This window comes from Salarias fasciatus, chromosome 22 (assembly GCF_902148845.1).
Source record: "Salarias fasciatus chromosome 22, fSalaFa1.1, whole genome shotgun sequence".
Taxonomy (NCBI): Eukaryota; Metazoa; Chordata; class Actinopteri; order Blenniiformes; family Blenniidae; genus Salarias; species Salarias fasciatus.
In genome coordinates, this window is record NC_043765.1 from 21,893,342 (window position 1) to 21,911,843 (window position 18,502).

General features: G+C 44.1%; 1 protein-coding gene across 7 annotated transcripts in view; it reads left to right on the top strand.

The window, feature by feature from the left end:
- Positions 1 to 18,502, top strand: part of rbms3 (RNA binding motif, single stranded interacting protein) — a 298,844-nt gene that overhangs the window by 147,727 nt on the left and 132,615 nt on the right. For all 7 annotated transcript variants that reach the window (XM_030120522.1, XM_030120523.1, XM_030120524.1 and 4 more), the window contains one exon: positions 5,710 to 5,768. In XM_030120522.1, coding sequence (XP_029976382.1) covers positions 5,710 to 5,768 — 59 coding nt within the window. The remainder of the gene's footprint in view (positions 1 to 5,709; positions 5,769 to 18,502) is intronic.

Sequence of the window (18,502 nt, forward strand, 5' to 3'; positions counted from 1 at the left end):
AGCCACATGATCAACATTCAGCTTTTTTTTTTTTTTTTTTTTTTACTTTCTCTCTTTTGTAGAGGCGGACAAGAGGTAATAAAATACAGTTATTATTCCCCACAGTCGTCCTTTTACACCTGCCCCATCCCCAGCACAGGTGCTCCAAAGATGCTGAACAGGCCTGAAGCAGCTTTTATGCAATTCACCGCCACAGCTGAACACAGCAAAGCTGATCATAGCTTTGTGTTGAAATCTTTTTAATCTTTTATTTTTTTTCTTTTACTTCTTTCAAATATTTTTTTTTTCTTTCACATCTTTAACGAATAGGAATCGATTTATGCAAAGAGAACAGGTTTCCAGGTCTTCATCTGCAGGCGCAGATGGACCTTCATACGCAGACGCGGTGTGTGTTTGTGCTCACAGGAAGAGGAACACACTCGCACACCTCCCCAAGCTTGTATACAAAGCCCGTCTGAGGTTCCAGATGGGGGGGAAGTGGTCTGAGATCTCGGTTCAGGTTTCATCTTCCTTGTGTGTTTTTGAGGCATTGCTGTGTTGTGAAGCCATGCAAACAGAAAATCAGGAGGCCAGGTCTGAGCACGGCGCTTGGGTGGTCCGTCCATCTTCCAGCAGCGTTCCAGCAGCGCCGCAGTGACGTGCCGCGGTTCCGGGCGGCCCTTCGCGTTGCCCACGTACAGAAAAGGAGCCACTTCACTTTCACAGCCGTAATGATGGAAAGACAGAGTGGGAGGAGAAGGAAATGCAGCGCCGGGGTGCCGCTCGTCCACACACAGCTGCCCTCTCACAAACGCCGTCGAGCTCTCGGCTCGGCTTCAGTTCTGCCACATTTCCGTGCCCAGACAGCTGTCAAACAAATTACATGTTTTACATCCACCACAATTTGTACATTTTCATCAACCTAAAATAGCTCATAAAGCCTCTTTTTTTTTTATTGGCAGTTTCATTTCTGGCATCTTCTGTTCTGAGGTTGATCCTATATTGCATCAATATGATTGCTGAGGGATTCCTATTAGGAGGCAGGAATGAGAAAGAAACAGCGGGAGAGAAATGATGGACACAGAGCAGGGGGAAAAAAAAATGGCGAGAGAGAGAGAGACATTAGTGAAAAGAAGGGAGAACGAGAACAAGAGAGGAGATTTGTGAGAGGAGGGGGGACGACCGAAGGCCGGCGGAGTCAGAGATAAGAGGCTGCAAGAGTGATTGAAATAGGATTAGTGGAGACAGGCTCTGCATCCCGGCCACAGCATCACAGCGTTAAACCTGCGCTTCGTCGGGGCTGCCTCTGTCACATCAAAGCCTCCCCAGGCCTGCCTGGCAGAGGAGCCAAGGAGCCTCTCGCAGGGTCACCCAGCACCCCACACGCGCACACACACACACACACACACTCACACACTTCATACATGAACATGCTGATCACATTCTCCATCCATATCCAACGTGTCTCCATTAGGGACACGGAGCTGGCTCCTTCCTCCTTTTCTTTTCATCTCTCTGCAGTGTCTTTGTGGTGTGTACTTGGACCGCGGATACGATGCATTGATGAGCCATCTTTAACATTTAATGAGGCAAGTAGTGATGAGTTGGCATTGGAAAGCTACTGTCTCCTGCTTCCCCAGAGTCCAAACAAAGTTTTAATGAGAACTTTCCCCCAATTTGTGCCAGAAGCGCTGAGCTTTTTTAACTGCTTCCCAGACGAAAAGCATACATATTTTTTCACTTAACGACTAAAGGAGAACAGACACCTGTGTGCAAATAAACAGATGTGCTTTCATGTCGATACGGGCAGTAAATCAACACAATATCAGTATTGTGATCTGATTCACTGTCATCTCTGACTTCATTATCATAGTATTTACATGTATTTTAAAATGTGCTGCTCTGTTTTTGCTCAAGACATCAAACCAGTTTTGATTCACTGAGTTGTGACATTCCGGTTTGTTTTTAATTTCACATGCGATTCAGATTTGCCTCGCAACGGAAAATCTCATTTCCTGTAATTTATAGCAATTGGTACCTGCTCTGCGTGTTCTCAAATCAAATCAAAACACCCGGTTCGAGGTTCATCGTGCGCACTCATGCTTGAGAGCGTCTCAGTGTGCTCAGACGTTGCACCTCAGTCCTCGTTCTGTTGCAGTAGATTATGGATCCCTATAGCTAAAATGGCCTGTTAATCTGCTGAAGAGAGACAATCCTCTGATTGGTGAGTGCTGTATCCGCGTGTGTGTGTGTGTGTGTGTGTGTGCGCAAGTGCAGTCATGTGGCGTCTGTGCTGGTGTGTGCGAGCTGGTAGTTTTCCTCTCGGAGCTCATCAGTTCATATCCACCACCCATCCCACCGCAGCATGCAGTAAATAGAGTCTCCGCCACTCGTTGAGAAATGGCACAATTATCCCCCGCTGGTGAAATATGGGCCGGGATGCACCACTGCTTCTTCCCTACAGAACGTGTGTGTGTGTGTGTGTGTGTGTGTGTGTGTGTGTGTGTGTGTGTGTGTGCGCGCGCGCAGGGGAGGGGGGTGGCTGTTTTCCGTCTGTATACTCTTTGCGATGCACATTTGACACACAGGGAATTGTTCTCACTTATATATTTACGCACAGACACACACACACACACACACACACACACACACACACACACAGGCGTCATTGTACAAGCCGCTGCACGCATATGTAAACACTCGCAGTATATCTACACTTGTAGATTGGCACACACTCCAACTGTATTTACTGCGCTACGGTGCTTCCCGCGCTGCACACAATGCGGCGTGTTGCAGTTTCAGCTGAGACAAGCAGATTGACCGAGCTGCCGTCAGTCAGTCAGTCAGTCAGTCAGTCGGTCGGTGGGGTCAGTCCTTCAATTCCGAGAAATTCACGGCGCCGCACCGCGCATATAGAACGCCAGAATACATTTCTGAGCAAGGCAGCTGTGCCAACAAAATGTTGGCTTATAAGTGCTGCTGCCTTTATGTGTTTCTGATATGGCTTTTGGCAATTTCGCACAAGCGTTCAAAAAGAGCCAAATACTGCATAGTGGACATTTTTTTTTTGCTTCTTATGAACAAGTTATATGGCAGTTTCTATGTTTTTTAATTTGACAGTGTCCCAAGCATTTCACAATGTGGTCAGTCATTCAGAAATGAAGCAGTAATTTAAAGTGGATGGATAAAAATCTGTTCAGAAATGCTGAGAATTGTCGAAGCAGCTGCTCCCATCATGGATGTGCTCTAGACAATGGCAGATTGAGATGCCTCTAATGATCGGTGTTGGACCGGTTCCTTCATCAGCTGGCTGGTTTGTTTCCCCTGACACTCCAGAGAGAGGCAGGAGGGCAGGAGAGCCCTCTCAGTCAGAACTACAGGGGCACATCGGGTAACAGTGGAGCTCATCAAGCAACCACCATTTGAATACAAATGATATAAAATTACTATTTTTGACAATTAACCTGTTCTCTTTGAGTTTCTGTATTAATTCTGTGTTTCTGTGTTTTTGTGTATTGGCGTAAACAGTTCAGAAAGTCTCCCTCTTTTTTGATTTCCACCTGAATGTCAAACTCTTGGAATACGGGGAGGTTGGATGTGAGCTCTCTGCTTTCGGAGCCACTTTAAAAGAAATTCTCAAGCCACCCTGATGGTAGGATAACATCATTTGAAAGATGATTAAAAGTACTTCCTGTATTTTAATGTAGAAATAGCATTCATGCACATAATGATAATAATAACAAACACAATTACTCCTGTAGATGAAATGTCAGAAGTATTGAAACTGTGTTTTATTGATCTGATGACTTCTTAAAATTCAAATAACCGTTTATCAAAGTATCCTATAGATGGAGAGCCCAATCGAGGCTTGATTTTTAATTTTTTTTTCAGTTTTGGAGATGTGTCTCTACATTTCCTATGGAAAATGCACTTTTCTTACCTGTTCATTTTAATGCATGCAGCATTTTTTTAATCAAATTCATTGGTCTCATAATTTGACTGATTGTGCTGCACCTATTTCAACAATATTTAAAGGTGCTACAGTGAAACTGCAGAGTCTAATTTGACAAAAATGTTGAAACAGTAGTAAAATGGCAAATAGTTGAATATTGTTCTAAGTTTTAAGGAGTGGATTATTATTTTTTCTTTTTTTAAGACATTAATTCTCTGTGTACAGGGAGCCAAATGAAAAGAGCAGCATCCCTCTCATTATGAGCAATCCTCCATAACATGCTGTTCTACAATTATTTTGGAATTTAATTTCTCTGCGGTATCTGGAACCAAGACATTCCCAGCAGATCCTTTAAGTCCTGTAAACTGTGAGCTGGAGCCGAGACAGATCAGACTTGTTCCATCAAATCGCCCCAAACTCCATCGCCAGCTCATGGAAAACACCAAAAGCCTGACTAATATGGAGCGGATTGGTTGTAGTTCCTGGATCACAGCGAGTTACAACTCTGAAGGTCTATATTCTGCATGTCTCTATCAAGTTGTTCGGGCTGCGGCGTGCTGACGTTTTGATAAATCAATGTGATCTCTATTGCACCTGCAGTCATATTATAGCTTGGTTCAGTGGTCTGTGAGTTCAGTTGAAGATGCATCCAACAAACAGTTCAGCATTAAGAATGGCATCGGGGGGAGGAGACGGGCCTGTCGGTGTCTTTTATTTGATTTTAAAGGTGATTGACAGCAGGTCTCTGGTCTATTTCTGAATAAACTGGAGTGAGGCTTGACTAAGGAATGAATACAGCATCTATCTCCGTACATCCTCATTATGCTTTGACCAAGAAAGGCAGCTGGAATACTCAGAGGAAAGCCATAGAAGCACAGGGAGAACATGCAGCCCCCAAACCAGTGTTTTCAATCATAACACTACCATGCCAAACCTGCAGCATGGATGAAAGCAGACCAAACAGAGGACGAGACAGACGTCAGAAACCCCATAACGCTGCAGCATATCACTGTTAATGTGTGGAACAGAAATCCTGCTTTGGGTGTGTTACACATTGCAAACAGTCATAAGCTCTCTCTCAATAAATTACCACTACAGCACATTCAGAAAAGGGCCTTTAGCGCCACACAGCATTTTTATGGAAAATATGGATGTTCTGTCACATAATGGATGTCATAAAATATGCCACCTGTATATATATATATATATATATTTTTTTTTTTTTTTTTTTTTTTTTTTCTCGGATGTAGAGAAAGACTGAGTGCATAACAACTGGGAGTACTTTACAGTTTGTGTGAGTCATTTTCTGTTTGGAAAAAGGACGTGAACAAGAAGTGTAAACACAGAACAAAAGTCATTATTTTTTGCAGCTTATTGTATAATCTTTACTCGGTGTGTTCACTGGTCTGTGTAGTCTCCGGATATAAAACAAAAACATGAGAATTTAAAATATTTTACTGTATGCCATTACATCTACTTTTAAGACCATTTACTGCACTTTCTGTGGTTTTAGACCTTTTGAAAATGTCCAGTGACTCCCCGAAATGTCAAAGAGCTGTGCATTCGTTTCGGAGTCAGCCACACACATAATGCTATTAACCTCAAGTGATTCCTCTTTGCAATGGCTTTTGACATTTGTGTAACTTCGCAAATTGCTGGTTGCAACTAAATGGCAGAGAGGACAGAAAATAAGAGATCTGCTTGACGGTAAACGGTGATCTGCGTGAACCGTTAACGTGGGTCTCTAAGCCTAACTGTTCATTCCTCTGTTGTTGCAGGTATGGAAAAATAGTGTCAACCAAGGCCATTCTGGACAAGAACACTAACCAGTGCAAAGGTAAGTGATTAGTCTCTTTGTAGCTTGTACGCCCACCTTGTTTTAGTGCCGCAGCTATCATTCTCTGGACTGTCTTGTCACAGGAACACCAATCCAAGCCCCCACGTAAATTTAGACATCAGCCGTGGAAGCCGCGCACCATAAATCAGTGATTTAGTGAGGAGCCGGCGGCCTAGCGCTGCAGGAAGGCTCCGGGTAAACAGCTCGCTGTCGGATGGCGGAGCCTCAGAGGATGAGTGGGCAGGAGGCCGCTCTCTCGCCCCGTCTCCTCCTTAAATTCTCAGCTCGGTCATGTAGACGACAGTCTTTTGGAAAGTGTGTTTCCATTAGCGTCTGCACGGTAAATGACGCACACACGCAACAGTGACATTACTGGCTCGGCTGAAATTATTTGGAGAGCACACACACACACACACACACACACACACACACACACACACACACACACACACAGATAGCACACACTACACGCAATTACATGCTTGAACATACTCCACCAATTAGAGGGCTAACAAGCTAGTTGAGATTAGATAAACTTTAATTATTATCATCGTCAACCTCACCCTCTTTAGCGTCTTGGCCACCTGCCCTGCATGGCTGCAAATACATTTCACACTTTTTTTTTACCCCCCTGAACGATCACTTTATAATGATGAAGAACAGGAAAGACTCGGCGAAGAAAGAGAGCGAAAGAATGAATGAAGGGATGAGAAGGAAAAAAAAAGAAAAAAGATTAGCCCGCTACTTGCCCCAAGGTGTCTGGCAGCACTGTTTAAGAGCTATTGAAGTTCCATCAATACTTTTAATTGCTTTTTGTGGTTTCTCGGGCTCTGAAGTGTGGCCTTTCAAGGTGAAGCTGCCTTTTTAACCCCACTACACAGCACAGGAGTTTATCCTGCCGGCCGCGCTCAGGGTCAGAATGTTGAGGAAACGAACCTCTGCCTTTTGGAGGATAGGGGAAGGGAAAAAAAGGAAAAAGAAAAACCAGGCTGATTATCTTGACAGGTTCTTTTTTGTGGTTTCTAACTGGCTATTAAAGACAACACTGAATCCGTGTCAGTGGGGAGGGTGTATCTGCAGGTCGCGGGACACAGAGGAGAGTGGATTAAAGAGAAGAGGGGTGAAACCGGCCGCTTTGAAATTCAGAAATCCAATCTTTGTTGTTGTCCAGCTGACTTGAGGAAAAGACAGCACGCACACACACACACACACACACACACACACAGGAGGAGGAAAAAAAAAAAAACAGCCCGGCTTAGCACTGTGTGGGAGACAATTTTTCCCATAACTCACCATCCAGGAATGCAGCGCTGCCGACGTGCCAAAAAGCAAATATAAGCAGATATTTTATGAGTGTAAAGAATGGTCCTACTCTGCACCCGGCGAGAGAGTGGGAGGCAGAACGAGGGGAGAGGGATATGCACAAAAAGGATGAGAGAGTGTGAGAAGGGCTTAGTAACCTTGAAAAGAAAATTACAGTTCTTTAGTATTTGAAAGACAAGTTGAGGTGAAGCAAAGCTGCTCACCAAAAAAAGAAAAAAAAAAACCTCCATCATTTCCTCTGCTTCAGTTCCTCGTTGCCTCTATATGTATCTGAGTATCTGCTGAAAGGTGAGGGGGGGTTCGCAGCATTAATGAGCAGCGCAGGTGCATCGGAGCCTCGGCGGCCTGCGTGAGCTCCGAGTGAGTCGGCCCAGCGCCTCCGTCCGGTCACGCATTGTTTCCAGTCATCTGACCCCCCCCCCCCGACACCGACACTTGTTTAAATGTCAGAGTGGCGGCTTATCGCCGCCGTGCCACCATCACACGGGGAACATCGCTCTCCTCCTCCACTCCTCCGCCTCGTGTTTTTAGTTCACCTCAGCGAGCCAAAACACCACGCTCCGCGCAGGAGTGAAGTCGGAGGGAAAGCTCGTCCATCACCCCCTCAAGTGAAATTATAGTCCTTGATGAACTTTTCTCATCACAGCTTTTTATCAAGCTTTTACAAAGTTTAAATGCTTTCAGTTTGACTAACCCCATAACACATTCATAAACAACATGGCAAGAATAGGAAAGTATGCATGTGCACATTCAAGGTAATTCTGTGTAAAACTGAAGGAAAGTAAAGGAACAGAGCTGAATAATCGTTGTTTTCAGTGCATCAGTTGAAGGCTGCAGGAGGCTCGGGACCAGAGATAAAGTCAAAATGCATTATGCGATGTTATTCGGAAAGGTGTTTGAGACGTAATGCATTATTCTGCAATTTAATAAGCTATAATTGAAAACAAATGAAGGTATGAATAATAAACATGTATCATATCAATCACTTGTGAGTTTCATACAATCAAAATGTATATAAGTAATGCTCTTTTTTATCATTTGAGATGATTTAGATTAACATAATTGACCCTTACTGATATTATTCAATGCACCATGGTTAAATAAGTAACCCAAAGTTTATTGTTACTGTAAACTTAAGTCCTGAAAAGCATCAAATAAAATTAATCTACAGGACTCTTTCGACATGCCTACGGAAACATCTGAATGATCCTAACTGTAAATGCTGATCAAAGCCTTTCCCCACGAGAAGCGATTCATTTGCTGAGCAGGATCAAAGCGTGACATTGAGCACAGGAGCAACATGGGAAGACGCACGGCCGATGAAACCCTCCATGAAATAGTGAGTGTGGGAGTGGAGGCTATTTGTTTGAAAAGCAGGAACGACGCTTCCCGCAGTTACAGGTCAGAGAAGTGTGTGTTTGAGCACAGAGACCCACGCACCAACATGAGCGCACGGTATTTTTACCGCTGCCATACATCCGTCTATACATATGCCCTGAGCAGAGGAGTTATATGTGCTCCAAAGTAGTGTAAAGCCCCGTTTGAAGTACCACATCACACACAAAAAAAAAAAAGAAGAAAAAAAAAAGCACTACACTCTAAGACCATGTAATACACTTCTCCCACGCACTCAAACACAAAGGGCACACTCATGCGCACACAAAGACTAATCGTACCCCCGCACAGACTCCCCATCCATCTGCCCGAGGTGTGCTGGGCTCCTGCAGCAGCAGTGGCCGCGCAATAGATCTATCAATCCTCTTTGGAGCATCCCAGCATGTGTGCCTGCCTGTCTGCCCGCTCTGGCTGCTCTCCCTCGCCGCCGCGCCACGCAGGCCTTTCAACCAGCCGCTGACTCACCGCCCCGCTCTCTCCCCGCACTCTCACACACAAATCACACTCTCACAAAGGGTACACACACACTAGTTGTGCATAAACGGAATTCCAATAAACACACACACTGAGAAATGCATGCTTTGGATGGAGCCCAGTTCAGAGAGGAACAGGAAGTTGTGAAAGGGCTTTAGGGGCTGAGCAGCGCTGTGGGTAAGAGGAGGAATCCAGCTCTCCGTCTCGCTCTCGCTCTCTTTGTCTCTGGTTTTTCTCTCTCGCTCTCATGCACTATCTATATCCCTGCGCCGGCTCCTTTCGCATGTACTGTAGAAACACAGCAGAGATTTGGGGGTTTACATCACAGATGGAGAGGGGGATTGAGAATGGCAGAGTCAGGGAGAGAAAAAGGGATAGATTGCGAGAACCCAAAACCGCTCATTTGCCATCCGTGCCCACAAGGGCCTCTTTAAAAGGCAGCGGCGGCATTTGAAATAAAGCAGGGCTGACCGAATGGAGACATTTTATTTTTCCTGCCAGAGCCCGGAGGCAGAGGAAATGACCTCAGCCCTTTAAAGGACCTCCGCTTCCTCCTCCGCCGCTGGGAGATAAGACTGTGCCGAGATTCACCGGCCCGACTGGCGCTTTGCCGCGACGGCCCACCGCACTGAATTGTGGATCTCCCACAATTATCTCAGATGAGATGAGACGATAGTCTCTTGTGGCTGGCAGTTTGTTGTTGTTCATTTCTTTGCCCTGTAACCTGCCATCCATTTTACATGAGGATGCTAAAAACTTGCAAGGGCATTACATAAACACATCTTGAAAGCATCACCGTCTCGCCTCGACTCTGTCATTTGGGTGACTTAATGAAAAAAACACACCAACCACTTATTTTGTCCGTACAAATGTAAGCCATGTTACAAACATTAAAAAAACACTGAAAGTACGATGATAAAAAATGTAATCCTTTCTGCCTAACGATGCGAAATAACACACGAAGTTAACATTTGAACTCATTTTCACATTTCAGGGAAGATATAAAACTGAATAATCATACGTCTCCATTCTTTTCATGTCGTGTCTTAATCCATGTTATTTGCTCTAAATTACAAGCCAAAGAAGAAAACCTCTTAAGAGAGTGACAGGTGGCGCCTCTTGCTTTTTTTTAAGGCTCTGACATTTAAGGTCTACTGTTCTGTTTGCTATTGAAATACGTGCTGTCATCAGGCCAAGAAAACCTCTCTCAGGTCCTCAAAAGAAAGGTTATGGATCCCTTTGTGTGTGGAAAGCGGTGAATTACGTTTCCCCGTGCATTAAATACATTAAAGGAAAATCATGTGTTATGAAAGGTTCTGCCGCTGCATGGATTCAAAGTAAAAGGAACCGTTCTCCCGTCTTCAACGGCCGTCTAATCTCAGCTGACAGTGAGCGAACAGCGGGGTTGCACCCCATGCCGGCCGTCGGTCAATCACAGGACCAAACAGGCACTCGCACGAACACCTATGAGCAATCTAGAGGCGGCAATCAGCCCTGTGATGTCTCATTTTGGTCCTGGAAGGCCACTGTCCCGATTTTCTTAGATGTCTTGAATTTCTTTTTTTATTGTAGGATGAAAATATACGGGCGAACGTGAAAATGTGTCAAGTCTTGTTGCTGCACGATGATGAATTATCACTCTAATATCTGCCAACATGTGGATGTACAGACTGCTGTATGCTTCCCTCCTTGCATGTCCCTCCACACTCCTGAAAGACGGTTGAGTCTTTGCTTTTTGAGCTGAGCTGCACATGAAGCTTCTTTATGAACGCTTGTCAGAATTCTGACCATTCCAGTCTGAAGTATCCCATGCCTCTACCACCAGATCAACCTAATGGAGAAATACAGGCAGTGTTACATTCTATAAAAGCAGATTTATTGCTGCATCAGTGCCTAAGTGGACTATTGCATGACTCCGAGCATGAGGGCTGCTGATGAATGAGGTGACGCTCACAGAAAAGGTCTGTTTTTCATTGTCATGTGCATGTGTATTTGGGGTTTGGGGGGAGGGGGGGGAGCGGGGAGTGCTTTTTGCATCCGTTATTGGTTTCTCATTAGAGGGCCAAGATATAAACATTTGTCTATGTTGTACACTGTGCCGGCGCAATTAAGGATTCTCTTTGCCGCCCCCTCTGCCCTTTGAAAGTGAATTATGTGCAGATGAGAATCTCGACTGAAGTGTGGCCAACAGCGGACCTTTTCCAAATGCCTCTGCTCCCTCAAAGCCATTCCAGAAAGAGGCGAGATGAGCCGAAAGAGGAAGGGGAGAGACAGTGTCTGCAGTTTCTTGCTTGCATTGCGTATTAATGACTAATTAGCAATAGCTGAGAGATAATCACATTGATTTGGACAGATTCAGCATGCAGAACCGTACTGGATAACACCCGCAGCCTCTGTTAACACCCCCGAATCTCACACACACACACACACACACACACACACACACACACACACACACACACACACACACACACCTCTCTTTTTTTCCTCTTTTCCTCCCCACCGCCCCTTTGACTTCATTCCAGTAAGATTCAAGTTGGCCGTCCACCAAGTCAGAGTCTGATTGGACGACTTCGTCACAAATAGAAGCATTCGGCGCCATGAGCGCCGCATTCCTTTGAGCTGTGACCTTTTGTACCCCCCTCCACTTCCTGTGCTGCTTTCGCATGCAGTGTGGTCGCCTCCTGTTTATGTGTTTGTGTTTTTTTTTTCTTTACTCTTGTGTGCGCGCTCAGCGGAGGTTATGCCGAGGTGACAGCCACGATCCAGAGATTCACAGATGAGAGAGAGACCAAGGTTTTTTTCAAAAGAACACATCCATTGTGAATTTGGTAAATATGCGGGTTTCCAGGACGTTGCTGGTGACTGTCCATCTTCTGGACTGCAAGCGAACGCATCTGTAATACATTTCGACAAAGTACAAACAGACTGGTGCTGATTGCTGTTGCCGTCACGGCGTTCCTCTCCTGTCATCATCGCGGTCCGTCTTACAGCTCGACCCTTTGCTCCTTCTGTTGTTTCGCTTGTTCACGATCGCCGTAGAGAGCAGTGTCGGAGGATGAGGAGGCGTAGCTGGAGTCATCTCTTATCCTGGACCTAACCCGTGGATGGCAGGGGAGCCACGGCGTGAGATACGGCCTTCCAATGACCTGCCAAGGCCCGGGCCCCTCGCACATCCCCTGACTAATGATCATACCCTTGATTAGTTAAGGAAGGCATAAATCATAACTGCAATGAAGAGGAAGGCTAGCTAGGGGCGGCCCGGCCGTTCCTCATGAATGACTAACAGATGCACGACAAAAGAAATGGCCTGCATAGTTGTTCAGAGGAGAAGAACAATTTGTCTCTGTCCGGCTTTTAATGTTTGTCTCTACCGGGGAATTTTCTCCATGTTCCGAGGGCACTTGCTTTTTATTGATCCGGCTTTGTTCAAATATTTAGTCTGTCCTCCCGTCCTGCTGGTGGTGCTTTCAGGCCTGGTAGCTGACGTGATTACATTGCTTATTACAAAGCGCCGCTCAAATGGGGATAACACAGTGCCGCAGACGACGCTACACAGCCTGAATGCTAAAGTTCGTCATCCCGCGGTATAGTTAGAAAGAAGGCAGAGCAGCTTTGTAAAGACGCTCTATAGGTGACGCGAGAGGAGGAGGGAGTTGGACCGTATACCTGCGCTTTGTGTCAAAATGTGCTCACGCCACTTTGTAGCATTTTTTTCACATCCAGCGGCGGCTGTAATGAGTCGCTATTCAGGGTTGTGTGACATTCTAACCTGAGTGCCTGTGAAAGTGTGACTGCGCTTGTATTGTCTGAATACAAAGTGTATTAACATATGTAGCTGTACGAGTACGTGCACATGCACGTGCACGCTGGCATTTATCAGTTTGTACTCTCGTAAGTGTTGGTGCTTAGCGTTGGCGTGAGTGATTTGCTCATGCGTGTCTTTGTGTGTGCTCTCTCAGAAATCCCCATGTGGGTTCTGTGCAGCAACTCGGTTTTCTCTCTCTCTCTCTCTTTTTCTTTTTTTTTTTTTTGCCATGGGCATCATTTTAACAACCTCTTGACAAGTAATTAACACCCTTCAGGTCTCAAAATCTTTCTCGAGTGCTCTTCACATGTTGCGCCAGAAACATCAGGATTTACCTATTAAGTTTGCAAGCTGATAATGCTACCAAAGAGCTGAGCAGTGTGCCTGTAAAATGTATTTTCTCCGAGAATTAGCAAATGGCAGCAGTGAGCTGACTTTCCTTCCATGAGTGGATACTTCCTCTTTCGAATGCCTCTTTAGCTTTGTGAGGTTAATCTTGTTCCTGTGGAGGTAATACTCTCCTAAACTCAGACTCCATTTGTCTTGTTTCCATTTTTTGCAGACGGTATTGACTGTAATGTAACCGGAAAAATACATTGCGAATAGCGTCTCATGTTATGCTGAATTGAGAGTTCGAAATGTAGCGAGGCCATATGGCGCCGTGCTCGAGCTAATGAGTGTGAGTAGATATGAATTAATTAAGGAACAAAAGATGAATAGAGGGAAGATGATGAAGAGAAAAAGCGAAGATGAAAGAAATGCTGAGATCGAGGGAAAATGATTAGTGTGAGGTGAGCCCATATGGCAAAGTGTGTCTATATTTGACCTGTGAAGATATTCATGTCAGATTTTTCTGCACTGCACATTGGAAACCCACTGAAATTATGTCACGATCCTTTCTGCAGTGAGATTTGGTAATGGCTGTTTCATTAGTAATTAAAGAGTCGCATGGAAGGAGGAGAATGTGTTGCAGGCGTCGGGGCCCGCTTTAATATTGAACACATTCGTCTACGGCGTGTGAAGGCAGCCGTTTGTAAATATATGCATCAGTTCTGCAGGTGCATTGCCGCTATACAGATCCCATCTATAATACTTGCTCTGATATTGGATGAAGAATTAGTTTTTCCAACCTCGTGTTCAGTTTGTCTTCAGCACAATGAGCTGCCAGTGGCCCCGTTGGCCCGGAGCCCGGGCAGTCTGCCCTCTGCAGAGCCCGACTGCAGCTCTCTGACAAGGACGCTCCTACACCTGCAAGAGAAGATGACAAGAAATACAATACAGCCAATAGGCTGCCCGCTCCAGCCAGAGACGAATGCCTTAGCTATAAATCCATGTTGCAGGGTTGATAAGTTAATTGCCTGTACCGCTATCTCGTCACCAGTGTCTAATATAAAAGAGCCCTCTGTGAGAGTTATTTTACAACAAATGGGGATTGTCTTGGAGAGTGAGGCAGGCAGGATGGCGACAGTGGGCCAGTAAATGAGGGGCTCAAGGAGCTGCAGTGTGCATCACTGTATAAAAACAATCCCTAATAACTTTTTCCATGTGGATTTTGAGCAGTTTTGGAATTTTTTTTCACATGAAAATTGGCCTGTTTATTTTGTAGCGTGTCAGATTTGCATGAGACTCTGGCATTTATGACTGAATGGGGGTTTATAACTTGTCACTGCGCTGCAGTGTTAATGCTTTGAGTACTGTGATGTGGTCACAAGACCCCCGCCTTAAGCTAACATGTTTACACATGTTGCTAAATAGAAAAATAAGATAAATGCAAAGCAGATGTTTCTCAGTGGCATCCGTCAAATGACGGACAGATTTACAATTTTTAAGCCATTTACTCACAAACCAGCACACAAGCAGGAAAACACAAGTCACCATGTTTTTCAAGGACAAAAAGCTGCTTTATTTACCATTATTCAGCTGTTGGAGGTGTACAGTGAATGAATAAGGACAGGAATACAGTACCAGTGAGGATGTTCTCCTCTCGGCTTGGAGCACAACCAAGGCGGTCTTGGCTTTGCCACAGTTAGTCATAGATGCCATCTGATTTTTTTCTGTTTTTTTTTTTTTAAACCGTGGTTTTCTCCCTCAGTGTTTGCACAGCTCACCACAGACTCCCAAAACCCACCCTCCCTGCAGAGGGAAAGGACTATTTAAACCCCTGAATGGACAGACAGAGAGAGGTACCGGTATTCTAACCACTTCTCATCTCGCTGAACATTCATTTCAATTGGCAATAAATAACCTTGAATACAAAGAGAGACCTCACTTCAGTTAAAACAATCTTTCACAAAAAAGAAGCTCCTTGCAAATGGAAAATTTAGTTCAATATAATTGTTAATTACATGACTTCAACTAACACTTGTCCTCATAAGTTACATAAGCAAGAATTATATTCTCAATGTCCAAATGATTTATTACACCACCTTCTTCACCTGCTTCTCTTGTTAATGAAAGGTTAGAGTATTACTCATGCTTTATCTAATATACGATTTCACCAACTGTCCAAAGAAATCGTGTGGTTTCTGCTCCATCTTCAAGATTCTGACTGACCACTGAAATAACCCCAATGTAGAAAAAAGGCTAAACGCTGGAAAAAGCTTTAAGTTAATTCAATACTCGATTTTTGAACATCGAGCCATTAAGGCCAACGTCATGTTTTTTTATAGGTTTGGATTGATTTTCTCACTCATGGTTATCATCCTGTGACAGGACTCTTCCATATTTGTTTCATGTTGAGGGGTATTTTTTCTTACTTGATAAAATAATAATGCAGAGTAAGCAGCATTGCTACTGATTGACAAATACCAACCTCCAAAATCCAAACAGTTTATTATATCTTTTGGGAAAAACAAAACTTTTAATGTCAAAAATCTGAAACATGGTTTTTAAAGGGTTAAAACTTTTTTTTGGTGTTTGTGTTAATGGTGAAGTAAATGCTGTTTTCCACACAATTATGTGAACATCTCTGAGGTAGCTGAATGTACCAGACTAATGACCACAACTGCAAAAATCTGTCGAATATACCAACAATATATGAAATTGGAACCCAGAGCATTTCTACAAACACGATTGTAGGTAAAGTGAGACAGAAAACGATGCAAAACAATAGCGTGATTCAGTATTACAGCCACAAATCCATTAATCACCGGAATCACATTACAGCATTGTTATGCATATTTGGCCATTGAGTGGCCCATCTATCTCCCCCATTAACCGTAATCACTTTAATCCATGCAGAGCGCCAATTCCAAACATACATGTAACTACAATGATTAATCATGCATGTGCAACAGCAGCTTCAGAACTCATCTTGATGGCTCACAAGGACGTAAACAATTACACTGTTTGCCCTGCACACCATTGTAATGCTCCGTGACTTGTCGTTGATTCATTATTCATACTTAGGGCATTATTATTCCATTGTATGCGGTGCAAAATGGGATCATTAGCGCTTGAATATGAGAATGTGAAAAATGGATATATTGGGGAAAATGGCGGCGGATATTGTAGGTAGGAAACCCCAAACAATCCTGACTATTAGCAGATAAAGACTAGTAATTTTCCCAGAAGTAATTAGGATTAGCATAATTTGAGGGTGAATGCATGAATGATGCACAGTTGATTGATATGTCGATACAGACACTGTAATGAGTCCCTTATCTCCACTTTCCACTCAAGACTTTTGTGTGCAGCGTAGCTGGAGGTGGCGTCTGCTATAGTCTTATACCTCCTTAAGGAGACGTCGCCGCGCCTCACGCGAACACATCCACACGAGCGGAGTATTCTGAGGAGCGTTGCCGGCGTCGTACTATCATGTAGTAGCTGATTGAAGATGGTCCTTTTATCTTGACAGACTCCCAGTTAGAGGCCGGACCAGGAAATATGATGTGGCAGCTCGTGTTCTCTTTATTCCTCTCGGAGAGACGGTCCGTGCACGCGCGTGTCCCGCCCGCGCACGCGCGCGGATGTATAGGTGTCATCCTCCCAGCGAGCCGGTGTAGATATATGTGTCCTTCAGCGGCTCGCCGCGTACGTGTGCATATTAGCGTGCAGCTGCACAGCATTATCAGCAGTCTCGCATGTAGTCAGTCACTTTGAGCTGCTTTTAAGTGACAGCTATCGATTGGCTGTTTGTGTTTGCGCAGAGGCTTCAAAGCAGCACCTTGCCCTCTGCATCCCGCTCCAGATTGTAACTCCGGCGTACCCGCATTGAATACAGTAACAGTACAGCCTGTACTTGGCTGCAGAAGCTCATTCTTCAAGCTACATCTGCGTGCCTGTGTGTGTGTGTGTGTGCGTGTGTCTAGGTGTGTGTTTGTATGCATTGCCGAGTGTGTGGAATGCGATGCCTTAAATCGGGTGCAGCATTGTTTCTTGACCCCGCTGCTTTTTCGCAACTTAAACCGACGTTGTCTTCAGCTCGCCGACTCTCAGCGGATCATGTCGGTGCGCCGTTAATGCACCACAAACACAAGACGACACTCCACCTGTCCATACTTCGTACTTTACACTGATATGAAGAAAGTTCTGACAAAAACATTTTTTTCTTTTCTTGTTCCACTAAATAATTGCTAACTATTCTCATTGTAGCAACATGACATTGAAATCTTTTTTTTTTTTTCTCTGTCACATGGAGTCAACTCTACTGATCCACCCTGCAGATGAAGTGTTTTCTGAGTTTCTGCACGCATTCCGCACCGTTAGACTGTGTAGGCATTTTCTTGGGGTGACTTCTCTGCAGCTTCTCCAGCTTTGGATATTGATTTGAACAAGAGTGTTTTAACCAGAAATAAGTCAGCCTTTAAAAGCACTTATCAAAATGTCTGGAAATGGAATTTTTTTTCAACTCAGACTATCACATTAGTCCCTTTTTAGGCCATTCTTAATAATCCTGATGTAACCCAGATCAAAGAAATGCAGTTTATATTATATAGTTATAAAACTGAATATGTTGGAAACTGTAAACCTGAACATTAAAAAAAATCACATTGCGCCTCTGTCACCTTTGTTGTGATTACTCTTAATTTTTCCACTTCTTTTTAAACCGCACATATTTAGGAACTTGCTCATTGCTTTGAGTTGGTGTAAAACACTGTGAGGGAATAATGTGGGTGTCTCTTCTTATCGTACTTCGGCTCTCAGAGTGTCGGGTGGTCTTCCCTCTGAGAGGCAGAGAAATGTGACGCTTTGGGGAACGACTTCGCCAGCAGATATCGTTCCCTTTTTGCTTCTGAGACAAAGCCAGATTTAACATTTTCATCACTGAAAATGTTGTAGGTTTCAGATTAATTAAAAAAAAAAAAAAACATTAGCATAACAACAGTAGCTAACTGTATACGAATTCATAGTCAGTAACATTGAGAAATTTTCTTTGTAGGAGTGAAAACCTTCACAGACAGAATTGCTTTTCTGGTCAGATCAATATATCTGTAATTGGCGTTGGTTAGGGTCACATGAAAGGTGGTGGCTTTTACACCAATAAACCTCCTGTTATCATTCCTCTCATTGCAGATCAATATCTACTGTTTTTTTTGGTGTGTGTGTGTGTGTGTGTGTGTGTGTGTGCGCGTGTTTTTTTCAACCAGTATATTTTATGATTTTCACAAGTACTTTCACACAAAATGTAAATTTTTCTGCAGAGTAACAGCCAGATTTTCCTTTCTGGAACGTGGTCAGCTCTTGTAAGCTTTCACACTGAGAATAAATGCAGGAAACAAAGATGTATTCTGCA